Source organism: Triticum dicoccoides, chromosome 7A (genome assembly GCF_002162155.2).
Source record: "Triticum dicoccoides isolate Atlit2015 ecotype Zavitan chromosome 7A, WEW_v2.0, whole genome shotgun sequence".
NCBI lineage: Eukaryota > Viridiplantae > Streptophyta > Magnoliopsida > Poales > Poaceae > Triticum > Triticum dicoccoides.
This window is the reverse complement of record NC_041392.1, coordinates 130,849,424-130,875,468: the sequence shown is the minus strand read 5'-3', so window position 1 is coordinate 130,875,468 and position 26,045 is coordinate 130,849,424. Positions and strand designations below refer to the sequence as shown.

General features: G+C 48.6%; 1 protein-coding gene across 2 annotated transcripts; it reads right to left on the bottom strand.

Annotated features, from left to right (window-relative positions):
• Nucleotides 1-23,115: 23,115 nt before the first annotated feature.
• LOC119327673 (spidroin-1-like) lies at nucleotides 23,116-25,048 on the bottom strand. Of its 2 annotated transcripts, none has more exons than XM_037600779.1 (3): nucleotides 24,643-25,048; nucleotides 24,449-24,510; nucleotides 23,116-23,915 (listed from the first exon to the last, which is right to left on the bottom strand). In XM_037600779.1, exons 1-3 carry the CDS (start codon nucleotides 24,883-24,885, stop codon nucleotides 23,462-23,464), a joined length of 759 nt encoding a protein of 252 aa, XP_037456676.1. In that variant the 5' UTR covers nucleotides 24,886-25,048; the 3' UTR covers nucleotides 23,116-23,461. The 2 variants fall into 2 exon arrangements, with proteins under 2 accessions (XP_037456676.1, XP_037456675.1); XM_037600778.1 differs by having other exon boundaries at nucleotides 23,116-23,918; nucleotides 24,643-25,046.
• Between the last annotated feature and the right edge of the window lie 997 nt (nucleotides 25,049-26,045).

Below are 26,045 nucleotides of genomic sequence, written 5' to 3'. Positions count from 1 at the left end.
GTTCTGCCAGGGAAACTTCCCTCCGGGAGGGGGAAATCATCACCATCGTCATCACCAATGCTCCTCTCATCGGGAGAGGGCAATCTCCATCAACATCTTCACCAACACCATCTCATCTCCAAACCCTAGTTCATCTCTTGTATCCAATTCTTGTCTCAAAGTTCGGGATTGGTGCTAGTAGGTTGCTATTAGTGTTGATTACTCCTTGTAGTTGGTGCTAGTTGGTTTATTTGGTGGAAGATCATATGTTCAGATCCTATATGCATATTATTACCCCTCTGATTATGAACATGAATATGCTTTGTGAGTAATTACGTTTGTTCCTGAGGACAAGGGAGAAGTCTTGCTATGAGTAGTCATGTGAATTTGGTATTCGTTTGATATTTTGATAAGATGTATGTTGTCTAGCCTCTAGTGGTGTTATGTGAACGTCGACTACATGACACTTCACCATTATTTGGGCCTAGAGGAAGGCATTGGGAAGTAATAAGTAGATGATGGGTTGCTAGAGTGACAGAAGCTTAAACCCTAGTTTATGTGTTGCTTCGTAAGGGGCTGATTTGGATCCACATGTTTCATGCTATGGTTAGGTTTACCTTAATACTTTTGTTGTAGTTGCGGATGCTTGCAATACACGTTAATCATAAGTGGGATGCTTGTTCAAGTAAGAACAGCACCCAAGCACCGGTCCACCCACATATCAAATTATCAAAGTATCAAACATGAATCATATGGACGTGATGAAAACTAGCTTGACGATATTCCCATGTGTCCTCAGGAGTGCTTTTCCTATTATAAGAGTTTGTTCCGGCTTGTCCTTTGCTACAAAAGGATTGGGCCATCTTGCTGCACTTTATTTACTTTTGTTACTTGTTGCTCGTTACAATTTATCCTATCACAAAACTATCTGTTACCACTTATTTCAGTACTTGTAGAGAGTACCTTGCTGAAAACCGCTTATCATTTCCTTCTGCTCCTCGTTGGGTTCGACACTTACTTATCGAAAGGACTATGATAGATCCCCTATACTTGTGGGTCATCACAAATTAGCGTAAGTATTTTCCTCAGTTTTTGAGAACCAAGGTATCAATCCAATAGGAGACTACACGCAAGTCACCTCGCACCTACTCAAACAGATAAGAACCTTGCAACCAACGCGATAAAGGGATTATCAGTCCCTTCACGGCCACTTGCAAAAGTGAGATCTGATAGAGATAATAAGATAAATATTTTTGGTATTTTTATGATATAGATTGGAAAATATTGATGCAAAATAAACGTTAATAGAAATAGCAAGTTGATATGAAAATAATATGACGGAAGATAGACCCGGGGGCCATAGGTTTCACTAGTGGCTTCTCTCAAGATAGCATAAGTATTACGGTGGGTAAACAAATTACTGTCGAGCAATTGATAGAAAAGCGAATAATTTTGAGAATATCTAGGCATGATCATGTATATAGGCATCATGTCCGCAACAAGTAGACCGAAACAATTCTGCATCTACAACTATTACTCCACACATCGACCGCTATCCAGCATGCATCTAGAGTATTAAGTTCATAAGAACAGAGTAACGCATTAGGCAAGATGACATGATGTAGAGGGATAAACTCAAGAAATATGATATAAAACCCATCTTTTTATCCTTGATGGCAACAATACAATACGTGCCTTGCTGCCCATGCTGTCACTGGGAGAGGACACCGCAAGATTGAACCCAAAGCTAAGCACTTCTCCCATTGCAAGAAAGATCAATCTAGTAGGCCAAACCAAACTGATAATTCAAAGAGACTTGCAAAGATAACAAATCATATATAAAAGATTTCAGAGAAGAATCAAATATTGTTCATAGATAATCTTGATCATAAACCCAGAATTCATCGGATCTCGACAAACACACCGCAAAAAGAATTACATCGAATAGATCTCCAAGAGAATCAAGGAGAATTTTGTATTGAGATCCAAAGAGAGAGAAGAAGCCATCTAGCTAATAACTATGGACCCGTAGGTCTATGGTAAACTACTCACACATCATCAGAGAGGCTATGGTGTTGATGTAGAAGCCCTCCATGATCGATTCCCCCTCCGGCGGAGCTCCGAAAAAGGCCCCAAGATGGGATCTCTTGGGTACAAAAGGTTGAGGCGGTGGAAATAGGGTTTCGTGGTGCTCCTGGATGTTTTCGGGGTATATGCGTATATGTAGGAGGAAGAAGTACGCCAGTGGAGCTGTGAGGGGCCCACGAGGGTGAGGGGCGCGCCCCCGCTGCCTCGTGGCCTCCTCGCTTCTTTCTTGATGGCCACTCCAAGTCTCCTGGATCATGTTTGTTCCAAAAATAACTCTCACGAAGGTTTCATTCCGTTTGTATTCTGTTTGATATTCCTTTTCTGTGAAACCCTCAAATAGGCAAAAAACCGGCAATTTGCACTGGGCCTTTGGTTAGTAGGTTAGTCTCAAAAATAATATAAAAGTATAAATTAAAGCCCATTCAACATCCAAAACAGATAATATAATAGCATGGAACAATCAAAAATTATAGATACGTTAGAGACATATCAGTGAAGTATAGACATGACCAGATACCTTCCGATCAATGATCAACAGAAAACTGTGGACATCCATATTGACCCCTATACCCACACGAATGAATATTTGAGTGAACCTTTAGTTATCGTGTGCTATTCTTGTTGCTTCGCGATATGTTGCAAATAGCCGAGGTGAGATTTATCGACATCCCCGTGAATCAATAACTTGTTCACTATGCTAGTTTCCTCGTTACCAGTTTTGTTATCTTTTCTTGTTCCGGTATCCCTGTGATCAAATCACACCGTGTTTGGCCAAACGATGATGAATACCTTAACATCGAGAAGGCCCCAAGAATATCTCTCCATCGTCGGAGGAGAAAATCCCAATCTTGAGTTATCTAGCCCCTTTATCATACTTTTCTACGAACTCGTAAGCCATCATAATAGCCACCCTGTTAGAGATGACATTTAAGAAACCCCAAAGTTCACGCAGTAAGTATGAAGGAAATCAATACTCTCATGGTCTAAGGAATTATGCAAATGTTTAACTTTCTCTGTGTTATAAACCATTGACTTAGGACGAATGTATCTAATAGAAACAACAATAGGGTCGATTCAACACAAGTGTTATTCTAACATTGTGTCCTCAAAGTTGTCGGCATACTCATGCCCATGATCAGGAAAACATAACCATCATGCAACACTTGAGCTAGTCTTAGAGGCACGACTAGGAATACATTTTACCATTTATTATTCCACACATGCTATGGGTTTTCCTCTGATCCTTTATGGATATACGGGCTCAAGGGCCATTGCAATTATAGCACAGAAAGCTTAACATTAATTACAAACTTGGAGATAAATAATAGTTGTTAGTATTGTCTCTAGGGCATTTCTCATGCACACCCCTCCAACCCCAGCCGCACACCCCTCCAACCCCAGCCGCACACCCCTCCAACCCCAGCCGCACCAAAATTGGACTTGGTGGCCAATGCTAAGGAGGGGGCGCCACCTATATGGGCTTTAAGACCCATCTTGATGCCCCTAATAGTCCTAGCCTATTTTGGGCAGACCATGGCACCTAATATAATTCCAGGGGCTTCAGGTAAGTCCTGGAGCCCCTCTACATAATTATTTACCATCTTGGAACTTTTCCACCTATATGGTTTTCTCCAAAATGCTTCCGGTTTCCCCAAAACACTATCGTCTCTCTCTGGAAACAATTTATATCATCTCTGAATTTTAGCGATATTGTGTCAAACTCCTAACTCCAATAGTATTCAACAAATCGTAAACCCTTAAGCATGTGACCCTGCAGGTTCAGTGAAATATAGACATGACCGAAACACCTTTCGTTCAATGATTAATAGCGGAATTTGGGACATCCATATTGATCCCTATATTCACATAAATGGTTATCGAGTGAACCTATAGCTACCATATGCTATATCTTTTGATTCATGATACTTTACAAAACTCGAGGTGAGATATATAGGCATCCCATGAATCAAACACATGATCACTATGACATCTCCTTGTTACCGGTTTGTTCTCTTTTCTCGTTCTCATGTTTTGGCATCCCCGTGAGAAAGTCACATTGTGTCTGGCCGGGCGATGATGAATGTCGTCACATTGAGAGCCCCCTAGGAATATCTCTCCATCACTGAAGGAGCAAATCCTAGTCTTGAGCTATCTAGTCTCTTGGCATACGTTTTCGATGAACCCGGAGGTTGTCGTTATGATCATCGTGTTGCAGCTGCCGTTAGAACAACCCCAAAGTGCATCGTCTAGTATGAAGTAATTCGATACTCTCATGGTATAAGGAATTATGCATACGTTAACTTACCATATTATGGACTATAGACTTGTTATGAAATCAGACCCTAATACGACATACAACTTGGGTCAATTCAAGACGAGTATTCTTGTAACATTGTGTCCACAATGTTGTCGTCATCATCGTTACACTTAACTCATGCATTTTTGATCATGAAAATATAACCATGATGCAACACTGAGATATTCCTAGAGGCAATACTAGGGATCTATATTTACCGTTTATAACTCTATACATGCATATGAGTTTTCCTATGAGCCTCTTGGTTTTCGCAGACTCGAGAACCATAATAGTTATAGCATAGTATATAAACATCAACCATAAACTTGGAATTAAATAATACATTCTTTATTTCCTCTAGGGCATATTCCAATTTCCAACAATCTGAACAAATTGGAGCAATGTAGAGAAGACCCTCACAAATAGCAAGGTTTAGAGATAAAGTGGACGTGTGCAACCTTGTTAACCTTGGCTATAGTAGGAGGGGTTGGACTTATGAAAAGAATGTGACTGGAGGCTCATATTGTCATGTCCTCTTGGACCGAGCCCTTACTAGTACTACTTGGCTAATCATCTTCCTCCATGTAGCACTTTATCAAGAGACAATAGCGGGATCATATCACTCTCCTATCTGGCTCAAAATGATGGTGCGGGAAGCTAGAAGCAATGTACGATCTTTTGTTCCGGTATGAGTTACACTTGGAGAAGCATGGGGGTTCCAGTGACGCACTTGAACAACATTGGAATGACTTTCGAGAGGCCCACTCCATGGCTGACATGAGCAGGAAGTTGTCCATTTTTTCAGGTTCTTTGGTACACTAGTGTGGACAGAATATTGGATATGCAAGGAGATTAAGAAGCTAAAGAAAGAGTCGGAACTTTTGCAAAATACCCCTCATGGTTAGGGACGTCACATGCAGAGACAAAGGTGAATGATCGCCTTGTCAAGCTCTATCACATAGACAAGATGTTGTGGCGTCAAAGATCATGGATCGAATTGTTAGTTTCTAGAGAAATACAAAAAATCAACAATGAGCTAGCATGAGAAGAAGAGAGGAAAAAAATTGTCTCAGCATGATTGCACGACCACAGATGATCCAGTGGAGATGGAGGCTCTTGCAACATCCTACAATAAGGTTTTGTTTGAATTTGAAGGCACTGCCGGCATGGAGGATATAATTGACACAGTCCTGGTCAAGGTGACGAAAGCAATGGATGCTATAAGTTGTTGGAGCCCTATTGCAATGACGAAGTTAAAACCAATTTCTTCCATATGTTCCCTGATGAAGCTATGTACCTAGGGTAGGGTCATGGATCTGTCCAACATACCCTCCCCAAGGACATCTCTACAAAGAATCAGAAGCAGTCGAAGAGAAACCATCATCCACTCGACCATGAAGATGTGTTCACTCGACCACCTTGAAGACACTCGACCACCAGAAGATTAGAAGCCCTTCACTCCGCAACGGTCGGGGTTTAAACCATAGCTTTATGGACATTTATAGCACTTTAATTCGGAGATTACCAGTAACGCTCCTCCTTTATGAACATTGAACCCTATGTAATGGAGGAGGGCTGGGGTCCTGGCGCACTCTATATAAGCCACCCCCCTCCTCTAGGACAAGGGTTCGCATCTTTTGTAAACTCACACACACACATATATTCCAATCAACCGCCTCAGGGCACCGAGACGTAGGGTTGTTACTTCCTCCGAGAAGGGCCTGAACTCGTAAAACTCGTGTGTACAACTACTCCATAGCTAGGATATTGCCTCCTCATACCTACCCCCCATTCTACTGTCAGTCTTAGATCCACGACAGTTGGCGCCCACCTTGGGGCTGGTGTCTTAGCGACTTGTTGGAGAAGTTGCAATTTTTCCGATCCCCTTCATCATGGTTTTAGGCGGAAGTTTGGCTGAGGGCTGCGAGATCCGTCTCGGTGCGCTCGTGTTTGTCGCCGACGACTCCGCTTGGCTTCAGGAGGCTCCACTCGACGTCGACGCACTCCCCGTCCGCGGGGCGACGCACTTTCGCGCGTGCGTCTGCGGCGTCCTCCTGCGACAGCCGTCGACCCAGTATCAGTCGACTCCAGCAGCTTTCCCCCTCCCTGCGGCCCGTCGGAGCAAACGCTCCGGTCGGTCGAGGCTTCAGCGGTGGGTGAGGCATGCGGTGGCCCGTCAGTCGGCCACCCCTCAAGTCGCGGCGATCAAGCCCGAAGAAACTCTCTACGGCCTGTTCGATTTGTCGACTGGCTCCGTAGAGACTGCATCCGAGTGCGACAGCAGCGACCCAGCGGCTGAAGTTCTGATGGTCAATGGACCACGCAGCCCTCCTGGCTTCACCCGTGAAGACGGAGGCGACGGGAACGGCGATCCGTCGCGCGTTCATGAAGAGTATCGCCCTGAACCCCTCTCTTTGCAACAGAGGGAGGAACTTTGCCGCCGGAACATGGATGCACTGCATACTCCTATAGTTGGAGAAACCCCTAAGGCCCAGGCCTTGGAGCAGGCGTGCTTGGCCAACTTGCCTGAACGCACTCGACTGGAGAACCTCCAGAGCACACTCGACGATCGCGCTCGGCAACGCGCTCTTGAATCCAGTCGACGCCAACTTCCTCCGACTCAGGTATACCGAACCTCGATCCAGAATCTAGCAGCTGTTGCCCGGATAGCGGAGTCGATCCAACCCTCCCAGTCAGAAGCTGGCCGAGGTCTGGTGCAGATCTGAGCCTTGCTCCGAGCGGCGGGAGAACATAATACAGTTGTATCTTAGTCGTGGAATAGGATCCATAGCAGATCCGTGGTTGCAGACACAGTTCAGTCGGCCCATAGCCCAAGATCGCCCCCGAGGCGTGAGGGACATGGAGATCGACGAGATCAGTACAGAAACCGAGAGCAGTATGATCACCGAGTCGATCGCGATGATCGTCGTCGAGTGCCCACGTCTCCCCCAAGGAGTGGGTCGTACGCGCCTCGGCAACATGAAGACAGACGCCCTCACAGTGTTGGGCGAGGTATTCCAGTCGACCCCAAGGAGCCAGGCTTTGATGTGAGATCTATTCTCGTTCGGGGCTTGGTCGACAGAAACAGAGCTCACCGAGAGGGCCATGACAGAGATCCGCAAACCAGCAACAAAGCGCATGTCTCAGGACCAGAGTGCTTCAGCAGAGCTATCAGAGCTGCAGTGATTCCCCCCAACTTCAGGTTGGCGACTGGAGTCAGTAAGTTCATTGGTGAGTCCAAGCCGTACACTTGGCTTGAAGACTACCGAGTGGCTGTCCATATTAGTGGTGGCAATGATGAAGTGGCCATGAAACACCTTCCTCTGATGTTGGAGGGCTCGGCTAGAGCATGGCTGAATCAGTTGACGCCTAGCAGTATTTATACTTGGGAAGATCTCGCCCGAGTGTTTGTCAGAACATTCGAGGGCACTTGCAAACGGCTGGCAGGTTTGACAGAATTATAGTGTTGTGTTCAGAAACCGAATGAAACTTTGAGGGATTATATCCAGAGATGGATCACCCTACACCACACGGTAGATGATGTGTCGGATCATCAGGCAATTTGTGCCTTTAAGGAAGGTGTCAGGTATCGGGAGTTGAATATGAAATTCAGCCGGACAGGAAATATGACTCTGGCTCGGATGATGGAGATTGCCACCAAGTATGCCAACAGTGAAGAAGAAGAACGACTCCGGAGTGGCAAGCACAAAGCAGTCGCCCACGAAGCCGGAGGAGGAAACTTCGGTCGGAAACAGAAGCGCAAGGCCGAGCCAGCTGCTCCTGGTGAAGCCTTGGCTGTGGTTCAAGGAAAGTTCAAGGGGAAGCCCAAAGGGCCGTGGAACCCCAAGAAAGTAAAAGATCAAGATGGAAATGACGTGTTGGATCTGCCGTGCCACATCCACACCAAAAAAGATGAAGAGGGTAATTTCATTTACCCGAAGCACACCACTCGGCGGCAGTGTCGGCTCCTAATCCAGCAATTCCGAGAGAAACAACTTAAGGAAAAGGAGAAGGAAGAATACAAGGCTGAGGATGAGGAAGAGGATGATGATGGTTATCCCCACGTGAATTCCACTCTGATGATTTTTGCTGACGTTGAGAGCAAAACTCGATTGAAAGTCATCAATAGAGAAGTGAACATGGTCGCTCCGGTGACGCCCGGTTATTTGAAGTGGTCGCAGACTGCCATTACATTCGACCAGTCTGATCACCTAGTGCACATAGCCACCCCTGGGAGGCAAGCATTGGTGGTCGACCCGGTGGTCGAAGGCACTCGACTGACAAAAGTCCTAATGGACGGTGGCAGTGGCCTGAACATACTGTATGCAGAGACGTTGAAGGGAATGGGCATTCCGATGTCCAGACTCAGCGAGAGCAATATGAGTTTCCATGGGGTCATTCCAGGCAAGAAGGCTGCATCACTCGGCCAGATTGCTCTCGACGTGGTTTTCGGTGATTCCAAGAATTACCGTAAAGAAAAGTTGACATTTGAAGTTGTGGATTTCCAGAGTGCTTATCATGACATTCTGGGCAGGCCAGCTTATGCACGATTTATGGCTCGACCATGTTACGTGTATCTCAAATTGAAGATGCATGGTCCCAAAGGGGTGATCACTATCTCTGGTAATCGGAAGAAGGCAGAAGAGTGCTTCCAGAAGGGCTCAAAGATCGCCGATGCTCAGATGGCCATGGTAGAATTGCAAGAATACCAGAAAAATGCGGATCCGAGTGATTTGTTGCGATCCAAGAAGCCAGCCACAGATTCAGCATTCCAGTCGTTCGGTGAAACAAAGTCGATTCACATTCACCCGACAGATCCCAATGCTGCTCCGACTCATATTTCAACCACACTCGACTCCAAATAGGAAGAAGCGCTCATCTAGTTCCTCCGTGAGAACTGGGACATCTTTGCATGGAAGCCTTCTGACATGCCGGGTGTTCCCAGGGGACTGGCTGAGCATCGTTTGCGAGTCGACCCAAAAGTGAAACCAGTCAAAGAACATCTTCGATGGTCCGCCATACAGAAGAGAAAGGCAATCGGTGAAGAGGTAGCTCGGTTTTTGGCAGCTGAGTTTATCTGAGAGATTTACCACTCCGAGTGGTTTGCCAATGTTGTCATGGTCCCAAAGAAGGACGACTCACTTCGCATGTGCATTGACTTCAAGCATATCAATCGGGCCTGTCCGAAAGATCACTTTCCTCTCCCTCGCATCGACCAGATAGTCGACTCGACTGCAGGGTGCGAGCGTTTGTCCTTTTTGGACGCCTACTCCGGGTACCATCAGATCCATCTGTACGGACCCGATGAGATAAAGACAGCTTTTATCACCCCGTTTGGGTGCTTCTGTTATGTCACAATGCCATTCGGTTTGAAGAACGCTGGAGCCACATTCATGCGGATGATTCGGAAGTGCCTGCTCACTCAGATCAGTCGGAATGTGGAAGCATACATGGATGCCACTGTGATCAAGTCACATAAAGGTTCCGACCTACTGACTGACCTTGCTGAAACCTTTGCCAGCCTCAGAAGGTATGCTATCAAGCTCAATCCATCAAAGTGCACATTTGGAGTTTTGGGCGGAAAATTACTTGGTTTCCTCGTTTCTGAACGAGGGATCGATGCTAACCCAGAGAAAGTGGGTGCTATACTCCGAATGAAACGCCCTGTGTTTGTGCATGATGTCCATAAGCTTACTAATTGCTTGGCCGCCCTAAGTCGATTCATTTCTCGCCTCGGTGAAAAGGCGCTGCCTCTTTACCGACTGATGAAGAAATCAGATAAGTTCGAGTGGACCCTAGAAGCTGATGCAACATTTGCAGAGCTAAAAGCCCTGCTTTCCACCCAGCCGGTGCTTGCTGCTCCAATCAACAAAGAGCCTTTACTGCTTTATATAGCAGCCACTGGACAAGTCGTCAGTACAGTACTTACGGTCGAGCGGGAAGAAGAAGGAAAAGCTTATAAAGTTCAGCGCCCGGTTTATTATATTTCTGAAGTCCTGACTCCGTCAAAGCAGAGATATCCGCACTACCAGAAGCTCGTCTATGGGATTTACATGACCACGAAGAAGGTTGCACACTATTTCTCTGATCACTCTATTACAGTCGTCAGCGACGCTCCATTGTCAGAGATTCTGCACAACAGAGATGCAACTGGTCGAGTGGCAAAATGGGAGATTGAACTCCTTCCCTTAGATATCAAGTTTGAGGCAAAGCTATCAAGTCCCAAGCAATAGCAGGTTTCCTCGCCGAGTGGATCGAACAGCAACTGCCGACTCAAGTTCACTCAGAGCACTGGACCATGTTCTTTGACGGATCCAAAAATGCTGAATGGTTCTGGTGCTGGGGTAGTACTGGTGTCCCCCCGAGGAGACATGCTTAGATATGTCCTCCAGATTCACTTTGATTCCTCCAACAATGAAGCAAAGTATGAAGCACTCCTGTATGGGTTGCGCATGGCCATTTCACTCGGCGTCCGTCGCCTCATGGTCTACGGCGACTCAGATTTGGTAGTCAATCAAGTGATGAAGGAGTGGGACGTCAGAAGCCCAGCCATGACTGGTTACTGCAACGCGGTGAGGAAGCTGGAAAAGAAGTTTGAGGGATTAGAGCTCCATCACATACCCTGACTGAAAAATCAAGCAGCCGATGACTTGGCAAAGATAGGTTCCAAGAGAGAAGCCATTCCCAGCAATGTGTTTTTGGAGCATATTCACATGCCGACGGTTCAGGAAGGTCCTTTTACTGAAGAGCATCCGCATCCTAAGAGCGCCACAGACCTGACTGAAGTCGAGGTCCCAGCCGTGGTCGACCTGATCATGGAGGTTCTGGCCATTACTTCCGACTGGACAGTGCCCTACATTGCGTACATCCTCAAGAAAGAACTCCCAGAGGACGAGGAAGAGGCTCGACAGATCGTCCGTTGATCCAAGGCCTTTACTGTGATAAGAGGACAACTGTTCAGGGAAAGCGTGACTGGAGTCGGTCAGAAATGCATAACACCAGAAGAAGGTCGAATGATCCTCAATGACATCCACTCGGGGACCTGTGGTCACCATGCGTCCTCTCGGGCCATCGTGGCTAAAGCATACCGAGCTGGATTTTATTGCCCACGAGCAAACGAAATGGTGAAAGATATAGTCGACAGATGTGAAGGCTGCCAGTTTTACTCCGACTTGTCTCACAAGCCAGCGTCAGCCCTGAAGACCATCCCCCTCATCTGGCCCTTTACTATTTGGGGACTGGATATGGTTGAACCACTGAGAACTGGCAGGAGCGGCTTCACTCATGTGCTCGTTGCAGTCAACAAGTTTACCAAATGGATCGAAGCTAAACCTATCAAGAACCTTGAGGCCAGCACCGCTGTCAGTTTATTAGAGAATTGGCATTCAGATATGGAGTTCCACACAACATCATCATGGACAACAGGTTGAACTTCGATTCTGATGAGTTTAGAGCTTTCTGCGCTTCTCAAGGCACACGAGTCGACTATGCTTCAGTCGCTCACCCGCAGTCGAACGGACAAGCAGAAAGAGCCAATGGCCTAATTCTCAAAGGGCTGAAACCCCGACTGATGCGTGATCTCAAACACGCAGCGGGCGCTTGGGTTGATGAACTTCCGTCAGTTCTGTGGGGTTTAAGGACAACTCCTAATCGGTCGACCGGACGAACTCCGTTCTTCTTAGTCTATGGAGCCAAAGCTGTTCTGCCAAGTGACCTACTCCACAACGCGCCCCGAGTCGAGCTCTTCTCCGAAGAGGAAGCAGAACAGGCCCGACAAGATTCAGTCGATCTCTAGAGGAGGAAAGAGAGATGGCCTTGATCCGGTCGACCATTTATCAGCAAGACTTGCGTCGATTCCACGCCAGAAATGTGAGGGGTCGAGCCTTTCAAGAAGGAGACCTGGTTCTTCGAGTGGATCAACAGAAACCACACAAGCTCGCCCCGACTTGGGAAGGCCCCTTCATCATCACCAAAGTTCTCCACAACGGAGCATACCATCTTTACAGTGTTGAGCATCAGAAAGACGAGCCACGGGCTTGGAACGTGGAGCTGCTCCACCCCTTTTATACTTAAGCACTCGTTCGAATAAAATGTAATAAGAAACACCTTTGTAATTTGTTTATCAAAGACAAGAGCTTACAGTCCTCTCATACGATTGTTGTCGTTCTTATTTACTTCTGAAATCCCCCAGTGGGTGGGCTTAGTCGCGAATCCGTTTCGCCTAAGTTCGAAAGAAAATCCTACTGAGTGGAGAGCAATCCTCCCACTCAGGGGCTTAGCTGCAGTCCAGCACTCGCCTAAGTTCTCTCACTCGGAGGCTTAGTTGCAGTCCAGTACTCGCCTAAGTTTGAAAAATCCTACCGAGTGGAGAGCAATCCTCCCACTCGGGGGCTTAGCTGCAGTCCAGCACTCGCCTAAGTTCTCTCACTCGGAGGCTTAGCTGCAGTCCAGTACTCGCCTAAGTTTGTAAAATCCTACCGAGTGGAGAGCAATCTCCCACTCGGGGGCTTAGCTGCAGTCCAGCACTCGCCTAAGTTCTCTCACTCGGAGGCTTAGCTGCAGTCCAGTACTCGCCTAAGTTCGAAAAAATCCTACCGAGTGGAGGGCAATCCTCCCACTCGGGGGCTCATCTGCAGTCCAGTACTCGCCTAAGTTCTCTCACTCAGAGGCTTAGCTGCAGTCCAATACTCGCCTAAGTTCGAAAAAATCCTACCGAGTGGAAAGCAATCCTCCCACTCGGAGCCTTAGCTGCAGTCCAATACTCGCCTAAGTTCGAAACATATCCCTATCCACAAGGACAATGAGGTGCAGGTCAACTGCAACCTTCTCCTTCGGAGCTATGGCACAAGTACAACGCACGCTCCATCCCTATCTGCAAGGACGATGAGGTGCAGGTCGACTGCAACCTTCTCCTTCGGAGCTACGACACAAGTAGAACATACGCTCCATCCCCATCCGCAAGGACGACGAGGTGCAGGTCAACTGCAACCTTCTCCTTCGGAGCTACGACACAAGTACAACGTGCGCTCCATCCATATCCGCAAGGACGACAAGGTGTAGGTCGACTGCAACCTTCTCCCTCGGAGCTACGGCACAAGTACAACGTGCGCCCCATCCCTATTCTCAAGGACGACGAAGCGCAGGTAGACTGTAGCCACCATTTCAGAGCTGCATCTCCAGCGCAAAGACTATTCCGAGCAGTGAACAAAGTCCATTCGAAGGCAAAACGCAAGCACATTCAGAGATAAACCAAATTTGGATAAGTCCTAGAGTTCCAAGCAGCAAATCAAAAGTATTCGGGCATCAAGCCCGAAGAAGTTTAACGGTTACAGCAATCACTCGGCATTCCGAGGCAAATTTAAAGCAGATTCAAGTCTCATAAGTTGTTCACTCGGTAGGAGGAGGCCTGGGAGGCTCCACGAATGAGTCCAGGTCGATCCCATCAGCAATCCGAGTAGCGGCAGCAATGAAAGTCTCCATGAAAGACTGGAAGTCATGCTTTTTGGTGTTAGCGACTTTGATCGCAGCCAGCTTGTCTTCACGAACCTCCTTGCAATGGACTCGCACCAAGGACAGCGCCACGTCAGCACCACACCGGGCGGAGGACTTCTTCCATTCTTGCACTCGGTCAGGGATCTCGTTCAGTCGATCCATCAGGGACTCCAGGTCATCTTGAAGCATCGCCCTCGGCCAAAGCGATGAGTTGATTCGGGAGACTACCTCCTTCATATGCATGAGGTAGCTTGTGGCGTTGGCGATACGGGACTCCAGGCGGAGCACGTTCATTGCGGTTTCGTCGCAAACTAGAGAAGCGATAGGGTCCAGACCCGTATCGACCTTTCCAGTTTCCTCGTTGAAGTCTTGGCAGAATTCTGCAGCCAAAAATTAGTGAATCGACCGAGCAGGATCCGATCGCAAGCATCAACATAGTCAGTTTAAAAGAAATACCTTCCAGCGTGAGATAGAGCTTCTTGGCAAGAGTCCTTAGATAAGCTTCCGTGTCGTTCCTCTTGCGGATCGCGGACTCCAGCTTTTCATTCAGGGCAACCTTATCATTCTTCAGACTAGTCACTTCACGGTTAGCTTCATTGAGGCAAGATTTCAGTTTGTTCACCTCCCCTTCCAGCGTTCCGAATGAAGCAGGCTTCTGGTCTGTGAGGGCAGTTTTATCATCGGCTGCTTTTTGCGCGGCGGCGAGGTTCGAGTCCTTCTCCAGAGCCAACTTCATTTTCTCTGCAAAAGAAGCAATCGAATCAAACAAGAGATCAAAGAAATATATTGAAAGTCAGTCGACAGCCAGTTACCTTCCATACCAGCAGCTTCGTCTTGAGCTTTCTTCAGATTCTGCTGGGCCAATTCCAAGTCGAGGTTGAGTTGCCTTTGCTTCTTCTCAAGTTCAGCAAACTTGGAAATAAGAGTACAAGACTTCTGCGGGAGGTAAAAGACGGGTCAGTTGATAAGATCAAAGGTTGTTTACTTCCGAGTGAATAAAACCTAAAGAAGTTCGCTTAGACCCCAGCCGACTGCACACAGTCGACTGCGGTCTCGGGGGCTACACCCAGCGGGTGCACTTGGCGTGCCCCCGCTGATTAAGACCCAACTCGACCGGTCCACCCGGTCCAAAAAAAGAGCTGTTCAGACCACAGTCGACTGCCAGCAGTCGACCGCGGTCTCGAGGACTACACCCAGTGGGTGCACTTGGCGTGCCCCCACCGGTTCAGATCCTACTCGACCGGTCCGCCTGAGTCGAGTGGAATAAAAGGAAAAGAAAGGAAGATAGAACTCAGACCCCAGTCGACTGCCAGCAGTCGACCGCGATCTCGGGGACTACACCTAGTGGGTGCACTTGGCGTGCCACTGGTTTAGATCCCACTCGCCCAGACCGAGTGGAGGAGCGCAACTACCAAAGACAACAAAACACCCAGTGGGTGCTCTGATTCGACGCAAACAACATGAGATTGTGTAGAAGAAATTTTTTCGGGTAGCATATCCTCATAGAACAAGAGCAGTCGGAAAGTCTACTTACTTGGACGTTGGCCTGAAGAGCAGCACTGGCGTCGTAGGCAGCCTGGCTATTCTCATGCACCGTCTTCACCCGCTCCATCATCATGTCAGCCTGTCGAATGGCTTCCGCAGTCGCTTCCAACTGGTTGTCCGGGACGGGGTAGCTAGTGAAAAAGAGAGTAGACGACCCAGGTGTGGCAGCTTGGAGCTCCATGGCGTGGAGTTGGACGACTAAAGGAATCACCGGTGCAGTCGACGGTGTGGGGTGCTCACTCGACAAGGGTACAGCGAAGGTTACAGAGGCCCTGCCTACGTCTTCAGGTTGACGGACGGGCGGTGTTGTTGTTGGCCCTTGCCGAGACATCTTACCAGCTGCTACCTTCTTGCTCTTCCTGGGCTTAAGAGCCACATCTTCATCGTCATCTGGAAGATCGATGACGTTGGGTGGAGCTGCAAGACAGATCATTCGACCCCAAGTGAACCACTAGAATGCAATCGACCAAGGAATCAAGAGCAAGATCATAAGAGTTTCTACCTGGGTTAGAGGTAACCGCGTCTTCCATCTCCTCGTCTCGGTACTGGAGAGAAGAGGTTCCTGATGTAGCAGCACTGCAAAGACCCGCATCCAGTCGGTTACGTTCTGTTATTCGAGTCGACGGAAAGAACAAGTCAGATGATTACCCGGAGATAGTAGGGACAGTCACTTTGATCCTGGGCAAAGCCTTTGGCAGCTTGGAGGAGGTGGCTTTTGGTGCTTTCAGCGCTGGAGGTGGCACAACTTTGGGCTACTTCGGAGCCTTCTCAGTTGGCGTTGGGGAAGACGTCCTAAGACGCTTCGAAGACTGCCCAATCGGCGCGGCCACCAGGCCCGGAGCGCTCGCCGGGTCGTGAGCGTGTTTGGATCTCCTCTCCCTGTGAGGAGGCGAGTCGACCTCTTCGTCATCAGTCGATTCGTCGCTCTCCTCGTCCTCCTCGGCATCCGAGTACCCCTCGCCGCTCTCGCCCCCGCTCGCTCCTTCCTCGACGTCTTGCTCCTGCACTCCGTTGGGCATTGAGTACATGTCGATGAGGGCCTGAAAAGACAACGATCAAAAGAAATTCAGTCGACCATCAAACAAGATGTCACACAGTGAATCGGAAAGATACTTGATAAAACAGAATCATACCTGCTCCGGCTGACGTGAGTGGTCGAACGGAATCACCTTCCTAGACCCCCGAGGGTTGTCTTTGTTGCTGGTGATCCCCATCAGCCACTTCTCCAAGGTGTCCTCGCTGACGTCCTCTGGGTGGATCCGAGTGGAATCCTCGAGCCCAGAGTACATCCACATTGGATGATCACGAGCCTGAAGCGGCTGGATGCGTCGACCGAGAAAGACCTCCAGCAGGTCCATCCCGGTCACCCCATCGCGGATGAGTTGGACGACCCACTCAACCAGCACCTTGACCTGCGCCTTCTCTTCTGGAGCCACCTTCAGAGGGGCGGGCTTCTCCACTCGAGCCAAAGAAAAGGGAGGAAGCCCAGTCGACTGACCCGGGGTCGGCTGGTCCTTGCAATAAAACCAAGTCGACTGCCAGCCCCGGACCGAGTCGGGAAGGATCACTGCTGGGAAGGTGCTCTTGCTCCTCATCTGGATCCCCAGGCCCCTGCACATCTGTATCACTTGCGTCCTCTCATCACTCGGATTGGCCTTTTTGACCGACTGGGAGCGGCAGGTGAAGATGTGTTTGAAAAGACCCCAGTGCGGGCGACAGCCCAAGAAATTTTCACACATTGAAATGAAAGCGGCCAGATATACTATGGTGTTTGGAGTGAAATGGTGGAGCTGAGCCCCAAAGAAGTTCAAAAAGCCCCAGAAGAAAGGATAGGGAGGCAATGAGAATCCGCGATCTACGTGGGTGGCGAGGAGAACGCACTCACCCTCCCTTGGTTGTGGCTCGGTCTCGTTCCCCGGGAGCCGTGCCAACTTGTGGGGGATCAGTCCCTCCTCCACCATGTCGTCAAGGTCGTCCTGGGTGATCGTCGAGCGGATCTAGTCGCCCTGGATCCAGCCCGGCGGCAGGCTGGATCTCGACGAGGATCCGCCCCGGCTGGTCCTCTTGCCCTTCGCCTTCACGGTCGCCTTCTTCGCGCGCTCCAGCGCCACCGTCTTCTCTTTTCCCATGGCGACGGATCGAGTTCGAGCGAGGGTCCAGCGACGAGAGCAGATACGAGCGTGGCGGAGAGGTCGGAGGAAGAAGAGAAGAGAATGGGAGCGCACGGAGCAGAGGCCTGGTCCGGTGCCTTTTATAAGGTCATTCCCTGAGTGACTGACTGGTGGACCCAGACGGTCTAAACAAATCCCGCAACAGTCGCGTGCGCAGTACGTGGCAAAAAAGGTGGCGCGGAGATCGAGGAGACTTGCCTAATCCATCCCGATTACCACGGTTTCGCCCGTACGGTACGCTTCCCCAAAATTCGAATCCCGTGAAATCTGCGGAGAGCAGAGCAACTTGCCAGACTGAAAACGTCCTCTACATTATCATTCGGAGTTTTACCATGAAACTTCACTCGACAAAAACCAAGAATGGACCAAGGCGACTGAAAAAGGAGTCGACGTCGTCTCCTCAGTTCATTGTTCCAGAACAAGATATGCTCATAGCACAAAGAATGAGTCGGAAGTGTTCCCAACTCCTTCCTCACTCAAACCCTGATCCATTCGGGGGCTAATGATGAAGCTATGTACCTAGGGTAGGGTCATGGATCTGTCCAACATACCCTTCCCAAGGACATCTCTATAAATAATCAGAAGCATTCGAAGAGAAACCATCATCCACTCGACCATGAAGATGTCTTCACTCGACCACCTTGAAGACACTCGACCACCAGAAGATGAGAAGCCCTTCACTCCACAACGGTCGGGGTTTAAACCATAGCTTTATGGACATTTATAGCACTTTACTTTGAACGTTACCAGTAACGCTCCTCCTTTTATGAACATTGAACCCTGTGTAATGGAGGAGGGCTGGGGTCCTGGCACACTCTATATAAGCCACCCCCTCCTCTGGGACAAGGGTTCGCATCTTTTGTAAACTCACACACACATATAATCCAGTCGACCGCCTCGGGGCACCGAGACGTAGGGCTGTTACTTCCTCCGAGAAGGGCCTGAACTCGTAAAACTTGTGTGTACAACTACTCCATAGCTAGGATCTTGCCTCCTCATACCTACCCCCCATTCTAGTGTCAGTCTTAGATCCACGACATTCCCCACAATGCACCTGGACCTGACAGCTACCCGACACACTTCTTCCAGCGACACTGGGTCTATGTGGGGAGGAGGTTACGACAATGATCCTTCCTATCTTGAATTGTGAGATAGAGCATAAACCAAACCATGTTGGCTCTAGTTCCTACAGTGAATGACCCCACTCTGCTTTCGCAATTCAGGCCTATAAATATCTGAAATGTTTTATGTAAGACTGCTTTGAAGATTATCTCTAATTTCCTCAAAGTAATTCTTCCTGGGATCCTTTTGAGGAGTAGTCTGCTTTCGTTACAGGGCGGCTTATCACTCATAATATTATCTCGGCTTACGAGTGTCTCCATTTTATGAAGAGAATAAAGCTAAGGAAAACAGATTTTGTGCTATCAAGCTGGACATGATGAAGATGTACGACCGGGTTGAGTGGGATTACTTACAAGCTATTATGACTAAGTTGGGGTTTGCACCAGCTTGGGTTTCTTTGGTAATGAGTTTGTTGAGTTTTGTTACATTTGTTTTTCTATTAATGGAAATAAACTTGAGGAATTCAAGCCTTCTCGAGGAATGACCCAATTTCCCCATACTTGTCTTTGTTGGCAACAGAAGGCCTATCATGCCTTTTGAAAAGTAAAAGTCAGTCATAGTACCTCAGTGGTATCCAAGTTGCGCAAATGGCCCCGCTGGTTATCCACTTACTTTTTGTGGATGACAACCTCCTATTTGTTAAAGAAAGTAGAGATGGAGAGGATGATCTGTCATCTTTGTTGAATAGTTATTGCCAAGGCTCGGGTTAGAGAATAAATTTACCAAAGTCCTCTGCTTTCTTCAGTAAAGGGTGCCCGGAGTCTGTTAGAAATGAATTCAAAATTTGCTTGAGTTATTCCTAATGTGTCTTTACTTGAGAAATATCTGGCTATGCCTTCTGATGTTGGAAACTGTAAACGTGGAAATTTTAAATATCTGAAGGACCGAGTTTGGAATAAGGTGCAAGGATGGATGGAGGAGGTCCTTTGGGGGGGGGGGTCAATTCCCTCATAAAGAAGTTCTAGTTGGCAGCAAAAATGGTGAAAGGAAAAACAACTTGGGTTTCTTGGGAAGAGAGGACAAACCCAAAGTAACTTGGTGGTTTGGGATTTAAGGATTTCGAGCTATTTATCTCGCTCTTCTTGCATGTTATGCATGGCACATTTTATAGGATCTAGACTCACTTAGCGCTCATATTCTTCAGGTCAGGTACTTCCCTACCTCAAATTTTCTTGAAGCCCAACTAGGTAATTCTCCATCACAGGTATGGCGAGCAATCATTGAACGACAGGATGTTCTGGTACAAGCTCTCATCCGCGGAATTGATGATGGGAAAATTACTGATATATGGCATCATAATTGGCTTTCGAGAGATTTTAATATGAGGCCAGTTACCAGCATCTCATACAACCCACCTCAATGGGTTAGCAAGCTCATCCTTCCCAGTGAGGCTTCATGGAACCAGGATAAAATTATGGAAACTTTCATAACCATTTATGCAGAGGGAATTCTATCCATTATGTTGTGTACCCGGTAGATGGATGGTTTTTGGTCCTCGAACTTTGATAAGAAGGGAATTTTTATAGTCCGTTAATGCTTGTTGAAACTAAAAATAGACGGGAAGCATGGTTGAAGCAAAGGACGGACACGTCAAATTATGTTGCAGAACAAAGAAGCTGGTGCTTGTTATGGAAGGTACAAGTTCCCTCAAAATTGAAAATATTTTTATGACGCTTGACCCAGCAGTCCCTTCTGGCAGCCGATCTTCTTCATCATCGCAATATGTCACCTGGGAGTCAATGCGGTCTTTGTGGTTCAGATGACCCTTGGAGATATTTACTTTTGGACCGTACGATGTCGAGATGTGTAGGAGGCAATCAACTGAACCCGATGCCCAGAGATGGATCTTCTCATTGATTTTTTGAGGGGTGGATCTTCTCATTGATGGAATCAATCCCGCATGATGATTTTATTTCTATTCTGGGAAAACTATGGGCCATTTGGCATGCTAGGAGGAAGGCCTTACACGAGAATGATTTCCAAAACCCACAGGGAACACACTTTTTTGTTCAGATATACTTATCTGCTCTTGAAGTTTGTAAAACTAAGCATTAACCACGACAACAGCCTGCTAACACTCATGTCCATCATCCTCGAGGGATTCCTCCTGCCCATAGGATAGCCAAGATTCGTGTTGATGGCGTTGTGTCTAGATCATCAAGCAGGGGCTCCATTAGTGCGGTGTGCAGGAACTCGGTGGGTGATTACCTTGGACCCTCGGCGATGGTGTGCCCAGGAATTGTTGATTCAATCGTCCTTGAAGCCATGGCTTGTCGAGAAGCGCTATCACTTGCATCTGATCTTTATCTGGACCAACTAGAGATAACCTCCGATTGCAAAGAACTAGTGAACAACCTCTTTTCTCTCAATGGAGGGCTTCATGGCAATATTGTCCGGGAAATCAGAAGAACCGCAACATCTTTCCAAAAGTCCTCCGTCATCTCTGAAGGGAGAATCTCAAACCTCGAGGCGCATAGCCTCGCTAAACATTCTCTTAGTCTTACACTTGGACGCCATCTTGGCTCCTTTAGCCCCCCGATTTAATGTTGGCCATAGCGGGGGCAACATAATCGGTATCATGCACTTGGGACTAGCAAACATGCTTATGTGACAGACAATTAAAAAAAAAGAATAGAGTAACATAGATATATACTGTATCATAATAAATGTTACGCTACTATGTGTCATGCATGACAATAAATAAAATGATATATGATACTACTCTAAGTCTATGATACTATGCACTATAAAGATATTATCATATATATTAGTATCATATGCATGATACTGGTAGTATATAATACTCTCCACCATGAATAGCCTAAATCTCATCCCCATGAATAACGAGCAATAAAGTGGAGTGTATTTAGCAAAAAAGAAGATATAGTTTAACTCTTAGATCCGCCACCGCTAGCTGGTGCACGCCGCGTATGGCACCGGCAACAGTGAAGCGGGCGGGAGACGGTGCACGGCGGGGGCGGGCCTTGTGGGACGCGCGGGCGCGGCGAAAGGGAGACCCGGCGAATGGCGACGTGACAACGGAACAAGGAAGAAAGAAAGAATGTAACGCCGACGGATGAGCCGCGTCAGTTGGTTTGTCGCATGCCCGCATCTCGCGTCGTGCCTAACTGAGCCTGGTGGGGGTCGGGGTGGTGCCAGATCCGGATCGGCGTAACGTACCACAGCAGGGTTTGTTTTTTTAGCATCAATACAGACATAAGCGCTCATATACACGCGCATACACTCACCTCTATAAATGCACACACACATCCTATTTCTATGAGTACCTCCGAAAGACTGAGTCGTCATATCATCTTGAGATTTACGAAGTCGCCGTAGGCGCCTCATCGTCGACGAGAACGTCTCCTCCCACTGAAAGTGCATCGCCGGAAATTCTGAAATAAATCCAGGAGTAATGCGAGCACCAGGATTTGAACTCTGGTGGGTTGGGGATACCACTGTCCACCTAACCAACTCAACCACAGGTTGATTCGCAGCAGGGTTTGTTTTTTTGAGGATCACGTACCACAAGTGGTTTTCTTTTAATACCAGTACAGACACAAACGCTTACATACATGCGCATACATTCATCCCTATGAACGCACACACGCACATCCTATTCCTATGAACACCTCCGAAAGACTGAGCCGGCATATTATCTTGAAATTTATGAAGTCATCGTAGGCACCTCGTCGTCGACGGAAACGTCTCCTCCCAGTGAATGCGCATCGCCGAAAATCCTGAAATAAACCCAAGAATAAATGTGAGCACCCAGATTTGAACCTTGATGGGCTGGAGATACCACAGTCCCTCTAACCATCCAACCACAAATTGGTTCGCCGTACCACAGGTGGTGTGTACTCAGCAGATTATATAGCCACCTGCGCCCGGCCTCAACAGGTCCATCGGCTATACTAGTAACTGCCAGTACATTTTTTCAGTGGCTAAATCATCAGTCATTTTGTACTGTATACTAATAAGCAACCATAAAATTTACGTTATTAAGAAGATTACGTTATCATGCTCGAGGAGATCCCTAGTTTCTTGGTAACCAGCCTCCTTGCTGATTGCCCGAGGGACATTTTTGTTGAATAAAAGCTCTCTGATTTGCTCGCAAAAAAAAGAAGAAGATTACATTATGACATTGATGCTCGCATTATTTTTGGATTTATTTCAGCCTTCCGGTGATGTTCGTTCAGTGGAAGAAGTCGTTCTCGTCGACTACGAAATGCTCGTATTATTCGTGGATTTATTTCAGCCTTTTAGTGATGTTCATTCAGTGAGAGAAGATGCTACTACATGATGCTCGTCTATGTGAGCGTATTCATTTGTACTGTGTTAGAAAAGATCACGTTATTTTATAGTACTATAAACCTTCCTATTCTAACATTGTCTATGAATGCCCAACAATTATTTCCGTCGTTCACAAGTCGTACGGCAACTATTTCCTCTGAACAAAATGTATGTGCTTTACCCCTCAAAGTTGCACCAACCACAGGAACGAACGAACGATCTACACGAGAGGACACTGTTCTTCTTACAAGCGGCGCCTGCACTTGCACAGTCGCAGTGTTGCATGGCTGATGATGGCAGCCGCTGCCACAATTACACGGGCATTCCCGGTCGAATTTTGGCGCAGGTGCACAAACCACTAATCACAGGCCAAGATCGCCGCTGGCTGCTCCCATGTCCATGTGCCCTCACCTGCATGCCACCGCCGACATTGATATCCACACAAAACGCAGCAGCAATTCACGTCGCCCACCGCCTAGTAGGGCCGCAGGCCCGGCTCCTCCGCCTTGGCCGCCGCGGTGGTCACCGCGACACCGACGGGCATCCTGGCCCGGTGCTCGGTGCGGCCGAGCTGGCCGGGGCCTCCGCGCCCGCCGCCACCGACGCCGGCTGCGGCGGCCGCCGCCGCACTGCGCATCCGGCCCTTGCCCAGGTGGTGCTCGCAGAGGGAGTAGCCGACCAGCGTCGGCTGGCTGCAGCGCCATCCGCGCCCGTTCACGCGGCTGCACCGTGACCCCTCCATCAGCACCGCCGGGCCGCGCCGCTTCTTGGCCCCGCCAGCCGCGCCGCCGCTGCCATTCTTCTCCTCCTTGACGTCCGACAACGCCGCCACGCCATTCGCGACCGGATCTTCCACCTTCACCGCCCGCTCGCCGGCGCCCGTGCATGCCACGTCCGGCTTCCAGCCGGCGACGCCGCCATGGCCATTGCTGCTGCAGGTGCAAAAAAAAGCATCATCATTTCGCACAAAACAAACCCCGGACTAACAGCGCCGATCAAGACGTGACTGACGAAACGGGTAGTAGGTGGCAACAAGCCATGATGGCCATGCGCACTAGAGGCCAAGGCCGCCGGATCGCACAACAAAACAAGGGCCAAACGAACAGGCTGTGATCGAGATCAGCGAACGAAACCAAACAAATCCACGACCGAGACGGCAACAAGACGAGGCGCCTATGTATGATTATGGGGCGGGCGGACGGACGGGAGAAGAGAAGATGCCCACAGGGCCGTCTTGTCCGACAGGCAGGTGCAGTGCGTGCACTAAAATAATAGTTGGATCCGGCCATGCCTAGAATCCTCATGGGTCAAGCTGGCATGGCCACTATCAAACAGTGGAGGGAAAGATACTAACAGAAGGAAAAACAACCCATTTCCTAGTCAAAATTCACAAAGCTGTGATCTTTCTCTCCCATGTAGGAGTGTATGTCTTTCCGCACTTGTTTAATCGAAGAATCCATACCTGCTGTGAGCGCCGTCAGCTCCATGCTCCGCCGCCGCGCCCTGGCCCTCGACTGCATTGTCCTGAAACCCAACCGGCAAAAGCAACAGAAAACATTCAGATGTGACTAAAGAGAACGTCCAGATCTAGGCACCTGCGCCGTGGGTGCAACTGCAAGATCGAACAAGCCGAATCAAGAAAGAGCCACGGCGCACCTGCGGCAATGCCAGGCGCCTGGCGGCGGCGGGCTTGCGGCCGAGATCCGCATTGGCATGCGGATGCGGCGGCCTGGCCCGCCCCTCCTCCTCCTCGTCGCCCCCGCGTCCCTGGCCGCGCTCCTCCGCATTCCGCGGGGTCTGGTGCGTGGATGTGGACGGATCTGAGCGGTACTGCTGCTGGTGGTGCAGCAGGGCGGCGGTGTAGGGGGAGGGCTGCTGCGGCCTCCTCCTGATCCTCATGGACGGGCGAGGAGATGGGGACGGAGGGAGGGAGGAGGCAGCGACGGAGGAGGAGGAGAAGATTTGGGGAGGGTGCAAATTAAAGAAGGGAGGCTTTTGGGGTGCTGGCTTGCTTTTTATGCCTCATCATCGTCGTGCCCGCATTTATTTATGGGAGGGAGGCCAGTAAATATACGGGAGTAGAATAGTGGTAGACGGTGCAGTTTTCAGCACTGCCTGCTGTCTGGCTTTGGCTCGGCATGCAGCACGTGCCGCCGGTGGCTTCCGGGGCGACGCCGGCCGTCGGATCGGGGGGACGGGCAGCGGGGATCGGGGGATCGGCGGGCATCGACCGATCTGGTCTTGATCGCCCCGTGGTGGATGGATCGGTGGCATGAGATGAGAGCTCCGGAGGGGCGAGGGGAGTGGGTGGTGCAACTGGCTTTGCCAATTGCGCAGGTTGGATGGCCCATGTGGGGGTTTTTGGACCCGTTCGGACGAATTTAAGCTGCCTATATATGCCTAAGGGCTCCTTTGATTCAAAGGATATCTTTAGGATTTTTGGAGGATTGAAATCCTTAGGATTTTTTCCTGTATCAGCCCTTTGATTCATAGGATTGGATCCTATAAGAATTTATCCTATGAAATCTTTTGTACTACATTTTATCGGAAATCTAACATCCACTTCAACCTCTTTTTACATTTCCTTTGTTTTTCATGTGGCATCAAACACTCTTTACTAATCCTATAGGATTCAAGTTGACATGCCACTGCAATCCTATACTTTTCATATTCCTACATTTTCAAAATCCTGTGAATCAAAGAGGCCCTAAAATGTTCGTAGTGTAGTTTGTCGGTTAGACGGAAATGTTATGTGATCAAATATTTTTCTTGAACACAGGACAATCAAAGACGCGCACATATACTCACTCTGCAATGTATGTACATCATATCTCTATGAGCACCTTCAATATACTAAGCCGGCATAACATCTTCAGGTCGACGAAGACCGGTCAACGGGAATGTCTCTTTCCAGAAAAATGCGCACAACAGTGTCAGGTCGAGGACTTGAACCGTGGTGGGCAGATTCCACCACACGGAACTTAACCATCTTAGTTCGCGTGATCTAATATTATGAAGAAATCACAGAGGCTTACCTATTTAACTGGCCTTGGAATGCA

Bases quoted from the DNA above. Each gene is read 5' to 3' on its own strand.
- LOC119327673 (XM_037600778.1), bottom strand. From the start codon at position 24,885: ATGAGGATCAGGAGGAGGCCGCAGCAGCCCTCCCCCTACACCGCCGCC. The intron at 24,511-24,642 runs GTGCGCCGTGGC...GTTGGGTTTCAG, and splicing joins GGCGCCTGGCATTGCCGCAG to GACAATGCAGTCGAGGGCCA. The intron at 23,919-24,448 runs GTATGGATTCTT...TTGCACCTGCAG, and splicing joins GCTGACGGCGCTCACAGCAG to CAGCAATGGCCATGGCGGCG.